The following is a 19,925-nucleotide window of genomic DNA, read 5'->3' as shown; positions in this document are numbered from 1 at the left end:
GAAGAAATTGTTTTCTAACATTTTCAACAGAACTTGAAAATCAATAACTTTTATTCATGTTAGAAATATACAGGTTTTTACGAATTTAAAACATCATTCGCATTTTAAACCTTTTTTAAGTATATGTTTCAAAAGTGATGACACATCATATTTCATACTTTGGCCAAAATCACTCAGCTACACATCAAAGTCCTTCAAGAGTTGGCGTGTAGATGATCGATAATTCACTTTAATAACCTACGGAAGAGAAACGTAGGTCACAAACATCCTATTTTCATAAAGTGTAGACTGAAACTCAAAGAATGTGCAACACACGCGCAAGGTGTGTCATTTAATGTTTGAATCTGGGAAGTCTGTGATGAAACACTGAAAATGTCATGTGTGACCTTTGACCTCAGCTATTAAGTGCCACGCACACAGTTAATAAACATGAATATTGCACAATTTTACAGTACAAAAACGCATTAAACTTATGGGACAATTTGTCATTGTGCAATAACAAGACTGTCCACTAGATGGAGCCCTCTAACCAGAGAATATTCAACCCCATCGCCGAGCTCAACCACGGAAAGAGGAGTCACTGCCCGGACCGTTACAGTCACAGCCACTGGGGGCGCTGCAGATCGCAAACAGAGAAGAAGAAAGCCGGGGGACTGCTTGTGTCCACAAGCTTGAAAAGTTCAAATCTAAAGCAGAGGCTCACAGGCAAATACCACATGGCTCCGTCCGGAAGGTAAGACTCTTTAGTCTTGAACGGCTCCTTTTATTTTAAGGATGCGTTTGTCGCGACTACGGAGAAACTACTTTCTAGTTTTTGCGGCGTCTGGTTCGGTTGCCATGGCGACGCGTGCCGTGGCTAATGCTCCACTTACAGCCTTGTAAAAGGATTTACTGGAGTCTCTGAAGTTTTTTTTTAGGTCTTAACAGAGAAGAAACGACTCTGAAATTGCTTTCAAATACTGATGGTCTCGCCATATGACGTGCACAGTTGAAAGAGTTTAATTTGGTTTTCGAATGTTTAGTGTAACGTAAGATGAAGTGTTAAAGACAGAGAGAAAAGAAAGATACAAACATGAAGATGCAGCAAGAAATCTTGCTAGAAGATGTTTGTTTTCGTCTTGGTGGAACAGTTATTGTAAATTTGCAATCTTATATAGGTTTTGATGCTTGTTTTGCTGAATAATGCCCATCAAATACAATAAACAAGACCATATATTTTGAACAATGTGCATCTCTGTGTGTGTGTGTATATATATATATATATATATATATATATATATATATATATATATATATATATATATATATATATATATACATCTCAACATCTACATCTCAACGGTTCTTCATTTTGCCTCATTTAGAAGCGTGTTATACTTCTATTATTCATTTTTGAATGGCTATATTGAGTGCCTGTTTGAGACAGCCTTATTTTATTACAGAATTTTATTTATTGAACTGAATCGCTGTGTCTAAAGTAGTGTCTAAAGGAAGATTACCTCCCAGAGCCGCTAATATATAAAATGTCATGACCTTAAAATGAAAAATCCACCAGCAAATAAAGCAAATAAAGCTTCCTTACTAGTCTCACAGGAAAAAAAAAAATCTCTGGTTGCCAAAGTGTCCTTAATAATACTAGTGTGAACAAGGTCGGACTCATTGCACCTCACATGAAATTGAAAATATATCGAATGGTTTTATGAAGTGTTGATGTGCAAAGGCATGAAAAGTACGATTTGCCTTTTTGTTATTTGATCTTCCATTTTGTTTGTAACATACTGTATAGTTTTACACCATCAGACGTTTCTTTGTCTCTTCTTTTGTTCCTCATTACATTTTTGGACTTTAAATGGAAACTGGGTGCACTAAGTACATAATCTGGCATCATGACGTGGTGATAAAACTGACTTGTTCCCAGGCAGTATTTATGCAAAAAATGGGAGACATCATCCCTTGGTGTGTGGCCGGAGGAAAACCAGTCAATATGTTTTTAAAGTTCATTAGCGGCTTCTTTACTTGTCAACTTTACAACCGGTGAGCATTTATATCTGACGCTGAAAGCCGCTCTCTCTGGCTGTCAATTAAAATGTTTCATTTCTTGTTCCTGCTTTGGCCCACATTTCTCTTTTTAAACGTTTGCTCTTGTAGACTCCCAAGGCTGAGACCAGCAAGGGCAGAGATTAGCTTGAACCAGGATTAAACCAATGAGAAAAATTTGAATTTGTTGCCTCTTATCTCCCAGCAACATGTGGAGTGCTCAGAGCAAATGGCACAATTTGATCTTTTGCTCGCTTTTGGCGAAAAAAAAAAAAAAAAAAAAACATGTTTTCATTCCAATTGACACTTATCAAACATGACCACTGAAGACAGAGGGGATTCTTCAAGGGGGCTTTAAATGTTTGTTTACTGGAAACTCGACATGCATTTCTTGTGTTGTGGCTGCAGGAATGCAAACACCGACAGTCCTCTGGTCCGTCGGTCGCTCGAAAGAGTCCATTTTCATTTAGATTTTCGCCGATAATATTATACCACATTTAGCAGCGGCGCTTTGATAATCTCCCTGCATAATATTAGGATTCACCTTCTAACTTAGTGGAGCAGATGAGCCCTGTATTTGCATTCTAAACATGCAATTTCCTGCCTCATCAGGTAATGTAATTCCACGCTTCATTAGGACTGTGAAGTTTATCATTTGTCATCAAAGGCAAGCTGTCAATAAATGATTAAGTTTCACATGAGGAAAATGTAATATTTGTGCTCCAGTTCAAGCCGCCAGCGCCGACATTCGGATTCCCGCAGACGAGATCTTGTTTATGTCTGACTTAGATTTCAGCCTGAGAGCCGGATAAACCAATTTGTATCCTACATAACTCATTAAAGGCTGCTAATGACCCCGTGCATTAATTAAAATGATGATTTGCGATAAACTGACTTCTATAAAAATATGCTAATAAGGTCATTGAACAGGATATTGCAGTTTTAAGAGCAAGTGTTGGTTCTCAGAGGGAGCTGCTTCATCTCATCCTTTTGATACTTTCATTTATCACTACATTTTCTAAGTAAAAAGACATAAATAAAAAAAAATCGATTATATATTAATTTTCCACAAGTGGAGTGGTCACTTTGTTGGTGCTCAAGTTAAGATGGAGATGTGATCCACTTTATTAATTCTTGAATATCCGCTTTTTATTCCTATTTATATCTCCATAAGCAGAAATTGAAACACTCCGATGTTTGAAACCTGAGTCTCCTCACTGTTCCACTTGTATTTTCTCTCAAAGTAAATGTGGATTAAGTGGAATGTGGACCTCCAAAATATTCATCTGCTAGAAAGGTTTGACCTTGTTTGTTCTCTTTGATCCGCGGTGACATTGATTTCCGTGCTTAGATAATGCGTCCACTCTGACAGTCAATGGGGCCTGTGCTTTTTTTTTTTTTTTAACACACCAGTCTAAATAAACAGAAATAGGAGTCTGACAGGATGATGGGGAGGCAGAGGAATTGACTTGTGATGAACCACTGGCTCTAATTGCTTTCTGCAGAAACTGGAGATGAGGAAACTGAGGAGTGAAGAAAGGTGGAGCTCCGGCTGTGTGTTTTGATTTGAAGGGTGTGCTTGTCTTCCAGCCAGACTATAATGTGGGTCCCCAATAATTCAGCCTCCAATAATTCAGGCCATGTAGTTCAAGTATTTCTCTGAGGTGGTGTGAACAAATAAAAAAAAAAAAGAAAAGAAACGTCAAAAGGGCTGAATCATGTTGGTTGGACTGTTCTCATTTTGAAGGCGCTGACACAGATGTCAGGTTTGGTGCATATGTAAAAAAAACAAACTTTTCTTCAATGAAGTGATTAGTATCTTTAATAAATGCTTAATAAATACAAATACTTTTTGTTATTTGTCCAACGTGATTTGGTCACGTGCATTCTCAGAACTGAAGTCACATCCAGGTGACTACTGTACGCTATATTGACTTTCATAGTCAACACTCAGTCCTACACTGAAACGTGTCCAGACTTGACACTTTTTTCCTCCCTTTCCTCGGCCTTTCAGTGCGTTGTGTTTTCACTTTCTGTCTGTCCTGATCATGAGCAGCAGCGCTGTGTCCAGTCAGTGAACTCTCAACCCACTTCTGCTCCGTCTCAGCCCACATTTTGACCAATTCCAGGTGACTTAAAGGAGACCTTTCCTACAGGTTCGATGTGTCTTACTCATAAGTTCCAAATGTTGATGTCTTCCCTCTCCATGATGCTATGAGCCTATCATTACGTGTTTGCAAGGGAGCAGATGTGCGATGTAAAGTGTGAAGTGAGTTCAGCTTTTCACACTGTTATCATCTTCATTAACATGTGAGCACGAGTGAGCGAATACATAGAACTGCACGTAGGTGAAATGGTTCAGAGACAGAGTCCAGTAATGCAGAGGACATAAACACTGCTGTCTCCTCCCACACTTATAAGTTTTTTTCGAGTCCCCAGCGATCCAGAGACGGGGACGTCATGAGCACCCTCTTCTGCGACTCGCCCAAGCAGGAGCACTGTGTTTGCTCATATCAAAGTAAACAACAGTGTTGAAAGCTTGGGGACCGGACAGTATGCGTCAGCTCATTTGGAGTATTGAGGAAGTAGGGCACTGGTTGCGAGGGATATTTGTTTGTGTTTCACTAGAAGAGTTTTCATCTGGGAGACCCGGGACCAAAATGGTACGGTCCGAGTGGCTGTACCATTGAATCCTTAGTAGTGGTATATGAAAAAAAATCCATGTTTTTGATCGTTCGTATACCACTCAGTTCCAACTTCATCCTTATCTATTTGTCTATCTCAATTGGACTTTATGAATTATCGGAGACCAAGTTAGCGATGATATGAGTGCTGCTCTCCAAGCCCCCAATTCTAATCTACTCCACAAAATGTTAATATTTCCATGTGTCACCAGGCTTATTTATATCGAAGATTTCAGTTAGACCTCAAGGTATTACATAACAACATAACAATCACGTAGTTATTAAAAAAATGACAATAATTCTTGCGACCATTAATAGCACAACACATCCTCACTCTCTTGGCGTCATAATTTGACGTTGTGAAAGTGGACTTTTGCGTCCTAAACTGACGAAAAAGGCAGCCTTCAGCATTGCATGTTGAAGCTTTGCTCACTGAATCACACTGGATGTCAGTTGCTGTTACCATGACTGAAATGCACGGCTGTTTGATGGACTTTAAATCGCAATTGACATGTTATCAAACATTGAATGAATGGTCTTTTTTATGTGTCACACTTTCAATGCGTCAACGCTGAATGCTGCCTTTTTCGTCAGTTTAGGACTCAACTTTTCCAATGCTAATATATTACACCATGGGATGGGATAGCATGATTCCGTATGTGTGCATTAAGACTGTCTAAACCCAGAAACAAGAATGCTTCTAAACTACAGGAAGTGAACAAGAAAATAATGGAATAGAATTTGATCATCAAACTTTCAAGTGGGCAGTAGTCTCAAGACCTATGACCAAGTTTGTCTCTCATCAAACTGCCACCTCCAGGCTGTATATACAATCCCCCCCGCAATCTTGCAGTAGTTCACATTTTTTTTTACTTCATCATGTTTTTATCCAAGCTATTAAAACAACAGTCAATAGCCTAAAAATGAAATCCATTTCTAGCCGTGAAGCCTCTCACCCTCACCTGACCCCGGTATCTCATTTCCTGTTCATCACGGGTTGAGGACTGGAGACAGACACCTCAGCACAACAACAGTGATACACTCATCACACTCGTCTGTCGCGCACAAATGAGCCATGATTGAGGTGATTGGAATTTCCCGAGGCTGTCACAATCATTTTGATGTGAAATTGGAAGGGAAATAATTTGAGAGACAGGCCTGTTATGAGGGGCCCGCCGCTGCTAAAACAATGCATCAGAGCCAAGGGGTTAAAGACGCGGCTTCCTCCTGAATAAGTCATTGCTGTGCGTGTGGTGGATCCACTTCAGCGCTCCCAGTCATCACTTGATAATTGCTTTACATTTAATTTGAAGAGAGTTTCTTTTTTTTCAGACCTTGGTAAATTGAGCTCAAAGTTAATATAAGTTCAGGGGAGCGATATCTTGAAGTGGTGATGAATATGAGGCCTCGGATTAATGTCTGAACGCTGGTGGGTTTATTTCATTTAATTCATCATGAGGTTCATGATGATGGGATGCCATTTGCAAAGGTTTGATTCGCCGTCATGATAAAAGACGTGTGGTGTGAGAGAAATGATCGGACGGTTTCCATGCATAACATGACAAAGGGCACACTGTGTGTTCTGTCTCGAGACAAAGCTCTTCCGGCTCACAAGTCCGAGATGTGAACACAAGTGAGTTGGGTTCTGGCCACGTACTTGATCCTGGCTGGAGAGCTGCACTTTGTCTCTGGAAACTCTCAGTCGGTGGTGAGCTTCTCGCCTCAGGCGACTCTGCGCTAGATGCCAGAAACTATGTGTACAGCGCAAGTCCACACAAACATGATAGATGCTGGGCAGCAAAGGGTCAGATCACTGTAAGGGCAGACAACATCGTTCAAAAACAACTTTGCAAACTCCCAGAACACTGACATGTGGTGCTGGGAGCTGCAGGAAAATTGTGCTTGGGAACGGGAGCGCAGTGGTCCGGGACTCGCGATGTGTGCGGGTGTTTGATAAGTCATGTGTTTTCGCCTTTATTAGCCTGATAAACACTAGATTTTATTGACCGACAGATTTGATTAAATGAATAATGCTGCGCTCTACAGTAACTGTTCTAACTGCTGCGATGTGGCTGCAGCGCAGCTGTCTGCATGAGGAGGACTGCGAGGAGGAAAGACGCTGCTTGGTGTTGTGAGAGCAGCGTGGATCAATCAAGACGCACCGTATTACGTTTGTTTACGCTATTTGCTTGTAAAATAAACATGACAAGACTCTTTCATGTTTAGTTTCGTCCATCATATCTGAGGTGGCGACGTCTCGTAGCGCATAAGGTGGTCTAGCCGATGGTGCTAAATAGGTTGTCGACAAACCAGCTACTTTCTGCAGAGTGCCGCCAGCTGAGCAGGAAAAAGGGGCATCACCTGAGGCGCAGAGGTGCGAGGCTGCACAGCAGGGGGCGAATCGGAGTCCTGAGACAGAACCTATCGTGTGAAAAGCCCCAAAGAAGGCAGCAACATAAATGGATATCGACTTCAGGCAAAAAGTCACGATTGCATAAAGGATTTCAATCGTCTTTAATAGTAGCCGTCTCTTCGTCACGATAATTCATTTTCAGACACAAAAGTGACTTGACTAGACAAAGGGACACAGTTACTCCAGTTTGATGAAGAAGTTCACGGAGATAATTGCCGTCTTCTTCTCTTCAGATGATTCCAGCTGTCGTGATTGCATGAGGCCGGATCATGGAGTCCCTGCGGACCACCGTGGAACCGGCGGGAAGGGAGGTTCCTCACGTTCGCCTCGGGACTGACGCCGACCTGAAGGTACAGACTCAAGCGCCGTCCAAAGTCTCCGCTGGGTAATTGGCACTTAAGAACTCACAAACTTTCACCAAAGAAGAAGCTGCTGCCGAGTGGCCTCATCATCCGGGGGTTTCACGCCTGCCTTTGTTCAATCCGGAGCAGCCAGTGCTCAGCCTTGCATGCACACGGATAATGATCAAGTTAATTAGACCTGAGATTGAACGAGCCGCGGCAGCAACTTCATCATTTGTAACCTGGTTAAAAATATATCCTGCCACTCCAGAGGCCTTGAAATTAAGACGCATTCCAGTGCGATTACACATGATGATTCTTTCAATAAAAAAGCCGATAACTGACTTAAAGCGCTGCTTCTGTGATGTTTATTGTTGCTGAAGAATCTCTACACCTACGGGAGGAAACTGGGTCAAGGAAGCTTTGGGGTTGTTTACGAAGCCACACACAACGAGACAAGAACACAATGGGCCATTAAGGAGGTCCGCAGACCAGAGGTGAGTTCAAGTTGTTCACCGTAAATATTGCCGCTAATTATTTCCTGCCACAGCCTGGGAGTTCAAAGGTCAAACTCCTGGAGCAGGAAATCAAAATCCTCAAACAAGTGAACCACCCTCACATCATTCATCTGAAGGAGGTCTATGAAACAGCCAAAGTGAGTGACGTGTATGTCGCGTATATGCAGAGCTGCCGCTGAGATGGATGTTCTTGATTTCTAGAAGATTTACTTGGTCACTGAGCTGTGTGTCGGAGGTGAGCTGAGGCACCTGCTGCAGAGGAAAAAACTCTTCACTGAGGACGAGGCCCGGCAGATCATCGGCAGCTTAGCCCACGCCATCGTCTACCTGCACAAGAGAGGTGTGTCGTATCAGCACCAATTCGTCTCAGTGAGAGATCAAGGGGCTCAAACCGGTCCTCTAAGGGCCACAGTGGGTGACCTTTTCACCAGTCAGGTGTTTGAAGACTGTAGTGGAACGTCAGTCATGTGCAGCTTGTTTCAGCTGACACCTGATTGGTTTAGCAGTGCATGCTTGATGGGTTGGAACAAAGACCCGCACCCACTGCGGCACCTTTATGGATCACTTTCAGACCTCTGCTTTTTCGAAATTAGACATATTGAAGTCCACAGAAGGCCGGTTGCAGTACTAATGTGGCTGGTGTCTGTGCCACTAGCCATCCGTCTTTATGGTACTCACCGTTGGTTGAGATGTGGCCCGGCCATTTTGTTACCTTTGTTGCCTGAGAAAAACTCTTTCGAGCCGGAAAATGTATCATATAAAATTTAGAAACGACCTAATAAAACAACTGAACGCAAACAAAAAAAAAAACAGAAGTCCATGTGTGGGTCAACTTATAAATGTATTAAGCATTGCTGTACACAGGAAATGTTGTGTTCTTCCTGTATAGTGTAAAATTAAATAAAACTCAACTCTTTTAATGTTTAAAAATATATCTGTATATAGTTGTAATATAGTTATTAGAACTCCAAAAGAAATGTGCTACAGAGTCAACCAAGTGAAAAAATATATTTACATTTTACTCTGAAACCACATGATCAATGCAGGGAGAGACACTGACATTGTCACTCGACACTCGACACTCCCTGAACGCTGGTTGGTGAAAAGAAAGAGACGTATATGTGAGGTCCTGCTGGCCAAATAACCTTCGCCCGATCCAGACCAGAACCTCCCGTCACAGGAACAGCTTCTTCCCCTCGGCCGTCAGACTGTTGAATTCGTGAAAAGCCTTTATTTTATTTTATTTTATTTTATTCCAAAGCACTTTCCTAGTTGGTGGGATCCCCACTGACCATGGCAATAAATCTGACTCTGAACATTCTGAACATTCTCCCTTTTAATGATCATAATAGCGAACTAGTGTATCGGAGAATTTGGTCCCTCCAGAGTTGCCGTAGCTGGTCGGAGCATGTGTGACTGTGATTCCAGTAGCGCTAACTTCGGAGAAAACTTTTAGTATTTCTGTATTGTGAGTAACACAGACCCACAATATGTTTATTTATTCATTCAGTCCTGGACTATGGGTCTAATCCTGATCTAAAAGTCTGGCAACCGAGAGGCAACATCCTTCATACAGCACTGATCATGGTGGTTTGTTTGTTTGTGACCTGAACAACTATAAAATAAGCAAACACATTTCCATAAAACTGTGATTTGAAAGTTATTTTATTTATTTCGGTGGAGTTCTGTTGGTGCGTTTTGAATTTTGACACTTTCCCAAAAGCTCTCCTTTGTTTTTGTGACTGAAAAATGCACATAACCATAACATGACTGAACAAAACGCTACACAGTCAGATCACTGAAACTAAAAAAGTTTACCCAGGTTTTGAATGTGGATCGCTGAGTCATCGCTGCTGTAGTGCCACTGTCACCTCCAGTCCTATTGGGTAGATTGTACGTACAAATTATATTGATAAAAATACATGACGGGGAATAAGCTGGAAGATTCTAGCATCCATTCATCTGACAGGAAAGTTAATATGTGTGATGGATGCAATTCCTCGACAAAATTCATGCATCTCTCCTGAGAGATTGGTACTTTGCATAACTATAACTCCACCCTTGTAAACGTATCTATTTTCCGTCCCCAGACATCGTTCACCGAGACCTGAAACTTGAGAACATCCTTGTGAAAAACTCTCTGAACGAAGACGATCGAAGCAGAATTAACATCAAGGTAAGACTGTTGTGCATCGCTGTGAAACTGAGATCTTGTCTGCGCTCAACTGATACCTGTCAGAGAATCGTTAAGATGGATTCCCTCTGGGCTTTCAACGGTAAAGAAGTATCTTAAAGCAAATAGTCAGTGGCGCTCTGTGCTGTGGTCGATGGCGGCGAAACAAAGCGCTGCGTCAGCAGGCTCCAGTTAGTGCTCACACAAACAAACTACTGTCAGGAGGAGTTTGAGGTCTGTATCATCACCAGTGTGCTACAGTGAATGTAACTTACTGTTTCCCAGGTGACAGACTTCGGATTAGCCATCAAGACAGGCGGTGTGGGGATTGAAAACATGATGCGGGACGCATGCGGGACTCTGACCTACATGGGTATGATACCTGGTTCTGCTCCCAGTGCGTGACCTCTGGATTATTCCTGGGCTGTTTTCAAGCTCACATTATTTTGAACAGCAATGACAAGCTCTATCTGTCTGTATGGTTTTTGATGCGCTGAAATGACTCCTTCTATGACACCTCACCTTAAATCCTCGTGTGTTTGTGGACTCAGCTCCTGAGATGATGAGCGGGCGAGGTTACAGCCATCTGTGTGACGTGTGGAGTGTGGGTGTTATCATGCACACACTGTGAGTACGGTACACACTGGCTGGCACACAATCACACGCACCGTTTCAAAGAGTCGGCCGTGTCCCCAGACTCTGCGGGGAACCTCCGTTCCTGTGCAAAACAAAGACAACTTTACTGGAGGTGATCATGAAGGGAGAAGTCAAATACGACGGACCCGTGTGGAGCACAGTCAGCCGTTCAGGTGAGGCTATTGCGATCCACTGTCATTCCAGTCACAATAAACTTTAATGTCTCTGAACAGCCAAAGAGCTCCTCTCCTGTCTCCTGAAGGTGGATCCTGGCTACCGCATGTCGGCCAGTCAGCTTCTGGAAAACCCCTGGATCACTGTAACACCCTCACACCAAGCAAAATAACAGTACACTTCTTTGTTAAACCACAGGATTTTTTTGGTCCTCCATCAGGGTGATATGAATGGTCCCGCACTTCCGACCAATGTGCTTGAGTTGATGCATCACTACCTGGAACAGGAGGAAAGTAAGATGATCATCCTTATCTACCTTATTGCTTCATTGTTATTCATTATTTGTGTGGCACCAACACAGAAGCTTCTGCGGCTTGTGCGCTGACAGCTGCCTTGTTCAATGGTCCTGCCGTTGAAAATTCTCATCTTCAACATTATTGAAAGCCATTTATCATCATGTGTCATTCATTTTTCCTCCTTTCTCTTTCTTTACCCTTTTGATTTGAATTATTTTTGTAAATTTCATTGAAGTATCAAGAGCTTTATTGTCACGTCTGCTCTCCACATTTCCTCTCTGGGGTCGCCACAGCAATTCACTCTCCTCCGCCTCAGTCTATTTTAACCTTTCTCCCTGAGTCACTCCTCCGCCTGCCCTCACTAACTACATCCTTGAACCCTGTTGGAACAGGTGGCTTAAGATGAAAATATATATATCTATATATCTATATCTATATCTATCTATCAATCTATATATATATATATATATATATATATATATATATATATCTATATATATATATCTATCTCTCTCTCTCTCTCTCTATATATATATATATATATATATATATATATATATATATATATATATATATAGATATAGATATATAGATATATACACGCACATATATATATAGTTAGATAGATAGATTGAGCGAGAGAGAGAGGAGAGAAAATAAATAAAAAAATGTTTTGTCAAAAAAGTCAGATAATATAGAAGCTTCTGATATTTTCTCTGGGTTGAAAACATTCTAGTTTATCAAAACAAAGATTGGTCCATGTGTGAACTGTAGGCACAGCAGACAGGGAGGGCGCAGAGCGATGTAGTTGTTTTTTTTTCTGCGCTTCTCCCTCTCATGGGGTCTCTGCCGCCATGCATGCAGCTTTATTTCTACATCCAAATATGATCTTTGTAATGCAGATTTAATACAGTCCCGAAGACATTCAGGATCTGAATAAAAAAGAAAAGTTTCTAATCTCAACCTTCCTCATTCCTCTCAATGAAAACATCAGCATCTTCCACTCAGAGCGACTGTCTCTAAACCAGTGTTTTTCCTCCTTTTTTAAGCCAGGACACACTTTGTAAATTGAAAAAAAAATCCCACGCCACAGCACCAAAGGAACCCTGGCCAAAGCGCAGCTGTGCTTAGTGGAAAGTCCTGTAGGAAATCCCTTTTAATTTTGGCATGATACAGTATTTGCAGAAACAAATAGCTGAAAATGTATGAGTTTAAAAAATGTCTCCAGAAAGCGCTGGGCAATATTGCAAAATATATCATGGATTTATTTATTCATTTCATCATGATGTCTTTTGCATGATTTGATTGTAGTTTGGAGGATTTCCAGACAAATCTTTCACATTCTTTGCCCCAGCTTCATAACAACAATTCTTTCTCTCTTCACATTTTGCAGTGAAGCACCATGGCAGCGCTGCTGCGGGTGATGGAGAGAGTCTCAATGCTTCAGCATAGATCTGTAGTGTATAGAAAGGATCCAAGTGATCTTCTCATGTTGGTAGTCATCATGTCACCCACCTCTATCTCTAGACAAATGAGGTGAAACTGGATCATTTTCCACTGCGCACCTGACACTCTCTCACGGTTGAAAAACATTGCCCTAAACCCTGCATCATGGCAGGTCTCACGACTGTCCTACAGAGCCTCTATTGCAGTTCACACCTGACAGTCGTCTCCGCCCGCTCCACTCTGCCCACACTCTCCTGTCCATCACTGCACATGGCTGACTCCATATACTTCACACACATGTTCATTCCTCTCCTCTCCAGCTCGAACCTCCACCTCTTCTTTCCTCTCACTGACTGTCACAGCATTAACAAATATTAACTCTGATTGTTTTATTAAACATTTATTGTCCTTCACTTTCTTTGACCCTATATCCACTGACAGCATATTTATAGTTTTTATTCATCTCCTAACACAGGAAATTGTAATTTAAAAAACATCAATACTCATCATGAGAACCATGCATACTCCTATCGGACAAAACAATTATAAAAATATCAATAATATTATAGCTGCTGGAGATGAAGTAATATATCCAGCACTGGTATTTTTGTTAGCCAAGGTTTGAGCTTGTCACTTTAGTCTGTGTGGATGCGTTGAACTTTACTTCAACTCTTTTTTTTTTTATGTGATCGCCACGTCAGATTCACAAAACCAGAAGGATGAATGGATCACATCTGCTGCGGACGCTGTGGACAAACCACTCTCTAGCATCTCAACTATCGCGACCCGCACGTGTCAGGAAGATGCTGAGATCTGTCCCGCAAAAATGAACGGCCTCTGTGAAGCAGCAGCTAAACTGGTACGTGGATGGTGACCTGATGGGACTTCAACAACTTTGGATGTTGTTGTATAATCTTTTGTCTCTTTAGTTCTGTTCATATTTTTACCCAGAAAAGAATCAGCCTCATGAAGACAAGAAGCAGCCAGCAACAATAAAACAGTTTCTGAAAGCCAGGCTCACGTAAAAGACAGTTGGATTTATGACACGTAATACATATTATACATATTTAAATACACGAAATACATATTTAAAATGGGATCCGTGTGTTGTTCAGGTAGAAACCAGAGCTGAATTCCTTCAAGGTGATCTGGAAGTTGGCCTTTATCTATTATGTATGGTCACGTTATCCTGGTAGAGATTTCTCATGTTTCTTTGTTTGTCGTTTTGGACACTTAGGAAAGCAGTGACCAGAACGGCGCCACCAAAATTAAAAACGGGTCTCTACCTCGCACCACGTCTGCACAGGTGAGCATGACCGACCAAGAATTTCCTTCTTATGGCGCCTTTTCAAGATAGATGGAGATTTTTGGATTTCTCTACATCCACTCTGAGCTACTAAAATAAGGGTCGTCCTTTATAAATGATTGAAATGATAAATTGTCAAAAGATTTGAGACCAATAATATGATATCTTTTATTTACTCTTGCAACCAGTATCTAACCACATTTAAGTGTATGAAAAGAAATGTATGTTATTTAAAAGATTAAAAATATAAAGTGGTTTATTTGCTGCATATGACTATTTAAATGGGAGAAATTGCTTTATGAGTAGCAAAGTAGCAATTCCATATCAAAATGGTTTAGTAAACCTTCTGTATGAAAACACAATACTGTATCGTACAAAAAAACACTGAAAGGACAGCAAGCCTTGTCTCCAATATGAGTGCAGTCAAAGCACATACGTTTGAAAAATTCAATGTAGATTGATGTGGCTTGAAAAACATGATAATATTGAGCGAACACAATGTAATGGTTTGGCTTGCCCGTAGCTTGAGGGCGAAATGACCGCGTTTTTAATGGAGGAGTCTGGTCAGTTTTCCCTGAAAGACCACAAGATGGCGCCAAATTCTATTAAAGCTGTGTCCTGCAGGGCTGCTTTAAAGCCTTCACTTTAGGTTGCTTTCTGTATTATAGAGTCTGCTTAACCCTACAGGGCCAGGATGGTGTGAAACTGTGCAGGCTGTCCACTGCAAACATCTCCCAACCTCAGGATGAGAGAGTGTCTTATCTCAGCAGAGCAGACGACCTCGGACCGTCTCCCCAAAACAAGACTGGTTTCCACTGAGCCACCACTGAACAACAGAAGTCTGATATGACATGTTAAATCAGGAGGTGGAGGTGGTGAGTAAAACTGCTGTACAAATACACTTATGGTATATTGTTAGAGGTACTGTAATTTTGGTGACACTGTGATGAAGCAGGTTGTGAATGTAAACACTGTGTCAAATATGCACTGTGACAACGGAGGCGCAGGGAACCACTGAAGTTGAACCATGTTTGCTGCCAAAACCTCCCGGGATGGAGCGAACACTGTCTGTCCGTCAGCATCCACTTGTTTGTGCCAAACATCTCCTTCAGTTGGGGACGTTTTTTGTGGAATGTTCTTCTGAATCTGAAGCTTGTTACCCGCTGCTTTACCTATCAGCCTCTTGTAGAAACTGTGAACGTGTTTTGAGCTTAATAAAACCATTGCTATGGAATGGGGAGATGAATGGTGGAATTCATCCTTTATTTCTGCTGCCAGTGAAGCCGATTTTAGTGTGATGCCAAATGTCTTGGTAAATAAATGTGCAAATGAAATGAAATGAATGAACTCACCATATCAACTCCCCCTCTTCATTTACGTGATGGGGTCAAGCATTGGACTTGGCGTCCTCAGAGCTTCAGGAGCCACAGTCGCTGAGTCATGCCCTTTGAAAACAGGTAAGGTGAGGTACGTGTTCCGTGAGGTAGAAGCTACAGTGACTCATGAAAACTGTATTCAATAGACCTCATTAAATTATAATTATAAATTGTCAGGAAATAATTTATATAATAAAATAAAATAATGTTTTTTCAGTCAAGAAATTGATAAAAAAAATATACAAAGAGAAATGTAATATTTTACAAAATAAGCAAAATTCATTTTATACCTGGCAACACAAAATATATATAAATATATATTATATAAATAAATATAAATTAAAAAAAATACAGACGTATAGAAATGATAATTACACCTGCATATTTAGATTAAATTGTTTTGTATCAATGTGTGAGCACACAAACCATCGGGAGTGGTCTGAAAACAAGGTTCAATTAGACTTTCTTTGTTAGCATTTTAAGACGGAAGGTTTTATGGGGAATTACATGATTAGCTTTGAGTTTTCTGGTGGTTATTATCATTATTTTTCATAACTCTCAGCTGCATATCCATTTCAACTTTTATACTTTTCAAGTTGAATATTGAGCGTTCATCCAAAGATGTCCCTGAACACAGGCTCCTAACATCTCAGCGAACGATTGGGGATTTGCTTTTCCTCTGTCTGTACTGACCTCTCAATTCCGACCCGACCAGTACACGGCAGCGGCTGCACCCACTCGCTGTCAAAACAGAGAAACTGTCACACTGGCTGGTTACGCTCCATCTGAATGCAGAGGATTGGGACAGAGGGCAGCCGCGGGTCTAATCTGGTTTGGAAGCCATTGAAAGCAGAAGAAGCTACTTTAGAGTGCTGCCTTTCAAGCTCTTTTTTTTTCCACTGGAGAGCGAATAATCCCCAGCAAAGATACAATATTAAATAGTCAAGCATAACACACACAGGGTGAATTTCAAATCCACCAATTTGCATCTGGAAGTGAATAAGCGGCAACAATGGGCCCCTGTGTTCCTGCTCAAACTCAAGAGTGCGAAACGGGTTGTTGACACGACACGGCGTGAGTCTGTCACTCGTCATTTAAATGCTGAGGTCTTCCTGAGACCAAGAGAGAAGGACCTGCCCAGTGCATTCTGGGTCCTCCGTCCATGATGGCGAGCCTCAGCAGAGGTCACACACTGGCAAGATGTGCGACCCATTTCAGCTTAAAAGGAACCATGTTTCCCAGAAGACGATGTTTCGAGCAGAGAGCCAAGACTACAGCAGGTGTTTTCAGCTGGACCAACTTGTCCATCAGGTCAGCAGCAAGAGCAAACAGGGGCATATTTTCCTCAACTAAATCTGCCACTTGTGTTTCAGTAGAGTAGGAGGGAACCGGAGTTCCTGAATTTCAGCAATGTTGTCACATAAAGAGACACAGCTTTAGGCAGCTTCCTGAGTGAACGCTCTTGGCTAAAATGAGATTTCAGTTCTTTATCTTGTTCTTTGTCTTCGCATACATCAACCACAAATGGAACAAGACAACAAAATTGTGGTCCCATGGTTAACAACTTTTTTTTTTATCTTATTTTTGTCAACTATAGCAATGAACTGAGGTCTGCCAATATTTCAGGTCATATATAGGGTGGTTGGTCGGCCGATATATGCTGCAGATATAGCTGTTTATGATGTCATCACGATTGGCTGGTCAAATGACAGCAATAGTATTGCCATTAAAAAAATGACATCAGGTTGTAAAAATGAGAAAACAAAGCAGGCATTTTTCTGGGAAATCACACTGCTAGTTGTGAAGCTGCAGCCCCACCTACAGACCTGCAGACAGGGAGCCAGCCATGATACTTCTTCATCAAGGAAAATGACAATGGAAAGGCGGTTAGCAACATGTCCGCCTTAAAACAAGACTGGAAACTGAGTGCTACCAAGAGGCTAAGGAACAAAAGCTAACCGACGCAAACTGCAGGCTAAGCCAATGTTAATAGAGCTAATTGTTTTGGATGAGCAGCTAAGTTCTGTTGTTGAAGACCAGAGATGCAATATCAGCAGCTAGTAGTGCACCTGGACCCCGGATACTCATTCCCTGGACATGTAGCCGATGAAAAGAGGAGCCCTGTGTCAGGTTATAAGGCAACATTCCGGTATTGAACAAGTGAAGTTTACATTGTGGGTTTCATCTGTTTATTGCTCATTGAAAAGGAAATTTATTTTATATTAAGTACTTTGCCTTTTGTGTTGTTTATTTGTCAGTTATTTTGCTTTAAAAATTGCAATGTGACCAAAAATCTGTATTGGCCTGTTGGGACTTTCAAAATATCGGCAATACGTATCGGCCCAAAAAAAAAAAAAAAAAAAGGCAATCGGGTAAATATGAGATCCAAAGGTGCTGCCGCTGTCAAACTAGCATCAGTTCAGTTGAAAGGACGTGGTGAGCAGATGGAATTGACAGCAGAACCTCTCCCTGCTGCTCACTACCTGCCTCTGCGCGTGAAGATGTGTAATTAGAAGTGATTGCTCGAGTTGCTGCCCATTATAGCGCCGATGTCCATGAAAGTTGTCGCTGATTAATATGATGTTCCATCACTTCCATCACAGTCGGACGGAAAGTAAATAGTGACATCACGTGTCTCTGTGTTGTTGTTCCACTGGGGTGAGGCCACCCTCTTATGAGTGATGATACCTGCCTCTTGCATTGACCCCGTGTGAGCACCTGGCACCTGCTGTCAGCCGGGTGATGGTGCCACTTCACATATGGCGGTCACTGTCCCGCGGCTCCGGGGGATTCATTACAGAGTAAAGAAGAAGAAAAAGACCACATCGATTTGCGAAGGTAAGACATTTGACCAGCGCTGCCCAAACACAGAAGAATCTGTAGTCAAATGGAAAAAGTTGATAAAGTGGTGCCGACCAACCAGAACCACAAGTTTCACTTTCTCCCCTCTTTTGACCGGCAAAAAAAAAGAGAAAAAAAGGGGGATATGTGCAGGAAGAGAGGCAGAACGGGCCCTGCCTGTATGGTGGATAGGTTAGGGGCGTGAATTTGGGACAAAGCATGGAGGCAAAAGGAAATTAGAAAATTCGTTGGGATGGAACAAGAGATGCACCCCCTCACTCTCACTCTCCACACACACACACACACACACACACCTCCAGCGGTGCTTCTGACAGATGGAAGGACGGGTGGGAGGGTTTGTCGGGCTGCAGGGATTAAAACTCCAAGGCCCTGTTTTGGAGCCTGAAGAGAGTGTCACCGCTGCAGAGATGGGGAGGAGGGGGGCACTTGTGGCGAGACTAGCAGGGTGTGTAAAGTGGTTGCACCCAGGCTAATGTCAAAGATGTGAAAGTGCTTCCCCTCTCCCGGCCCCCCTCCGATCCATCCGTCTTTATCCACTGAGAGGCACGGGAGGTGGGTGAGGGGGGTGCATTTCAATAACCTTAATTGAGCTGCCTTTAATTAATCAGCTCATCTGCGGAAGCCTGATACCTGCAGCTGAACCCCAAACATCCTGGCGCCGCGGCGGTGACATTGTGGTAATGAGCCGACGCGGCTACAATGTCATGGAAATGTTGTGGAGACGTTATCTGCGGGAGCTCATCGCCCACGCTGATGTTCCTGATCCCCTTCATTCTTCAGCCTCCAGTCACCAGCGAGTCGCTGCGGCCCACCTTCACATCGCGCCAACATTCGGGGGACGGCAGGTGGCGATCAAGATTCCGAGTGGAATGAGTAGTGGCTTATTTTGCACAGCCAAACATATCCTTCCTGTCTAGCCAGGAAGTAGGGCCGCCGGCCATGTGAGGCCCACGAGCCTTGAGTTGGCCAGTCAAACCTGCCTGTCTCCGACCGCACGTCCGACATGTCCTCACTCTGCTGCTGCTGCTGCTGCACAGTCTTAAGCAGCAATCATTTAACACAGTCTGCCTGCAGTGCTTATCACCTGACTCCAGTACACTCTCCAAATATCCATCGATCCGCCGACACGCCCAGCGAGACCACATCTCCGCGTCAATACACGCGAAAATGATTTCAATTAATTGCCATCCCCCTTGTCACGAGACGGGGCGGGCGAGGGAAACAAAAGAGCACCGACAACAGGAGCAATTCTCCGCTGTAATTTGTTCCATGTGTAATGAGCGGCGGAAAGGTCATGTGACACATCTCTGCCAGAATGAATTCATTTATTTGGAGCAGTTAATTCTGGTGCAGTCACTCTGTCGGCGCACCAGAGCCAGAGTGGGGACATCAGCATCAGAGCAGGTGGAGACTGCTGACTGGTGATCTGTGGGGAAGCCTGGAGACAAGACAGGGACAAGGATCCAGTCACCTCCGCCACCACGGCAAAAATCCCCTCCACCACCTTTAGCAGGCGGCGCAGCGCAGCACTCTCCAGTGAAGATGGGCACTTTAAAAGTGGAGGATGAGAAACTTGCCAGGTCATGATACGGGGTCGCAGTCAAGTAAATAATGGGAATTGCTCCCACGAGGCTGGAGAAAAAAGAAAACACAAAGGCGGTGG

At 42.6% G+C, this 19,925-nt stretch overlaps 1 protein-coding gene across 1 annotated transcript; it reads left to right on the top strand.

The window, feature by feature from the left end:
- Positions 1-636: 636 nt before the first annotated feature.
- On the top strand, positions 637-15,228 carry stk33 (serine/threonine kinase 33). Its single transcript, XM_053866034.1, has 14 exons — positions 637-733; positions 7,368-7,484; positions 7,859-7,972; positions 8,026-8,130; positions 8,195-8,333; positions 10,084-10,169; positions 10,452-10,539; positions 10,718-10,793; positions 10,863-10,975; positions 11,036-11,121; positions 11,197-11,269; positions 13,420-13,577; positions 13,956-14,024; positions 14,712-15,228. Exons 2-14 carry the CDS (start codon positions 7,404-7,406, stop codon positions 14,841-14,843), a joined length of 1,320 nt encoding a protein of 439 aa, XP_053722009.1. The 5' UTR covers positions 637-733; positions 7,368-7,403; the 3' UTR covers positions 14,844-15,228.
- The last annotated feature ends 4,697 nt before the right edge of the window (positions 15,229-19,925 follow it).

This window comes from Synchiropus splendidus, chromosome 5 (genome assembly GCF_027744825.2).
Source record: "Synchiropus splendidus isolate RoL2022-P1 chromosome 5, RoL_Sspl_1.0, whole genome shotgun sequence".
Lineage (NCBI taxonomy): Eukaryota > Metazoa > Chordata > Actinopteri > Syngnathiformes > Callionymidae > Synchiropus > Synchiropus splendidus.
The sequence above is the reverse complement of the archived record's forward strand: the minus strand, read 5'-3'. Positions and strand labels throughout refer to the sequence as shown.

What these genes read in the sequence shown, in the direction of transcription:
- stk33 (XM_053866034.1), top strand. Translation starts at nt 7,404, where the DNA reads ATGGAGTCCCTGCGGACCACCGTGGAACCGGCGGGAAGGGAGGTTCCT. An exon ending in CGTCTACCTGCACAAGAGAG is followed by an intron (nt 8,334 to 10,083) that starts GTGTGTCGTATC and finishes TTCCGTCCCCAG; the next exon opens with ACATCGTTCACCGAGACCTG. An exon ending in GTGAAGCAGCAGCTAAACTG is followed by an intron (nt 13,578 to 13,955) that starts GTACGTGGATGG and finishes TTGGACACTTAG; the next exon opens with GAAAGCAGTGACCAGAACGG.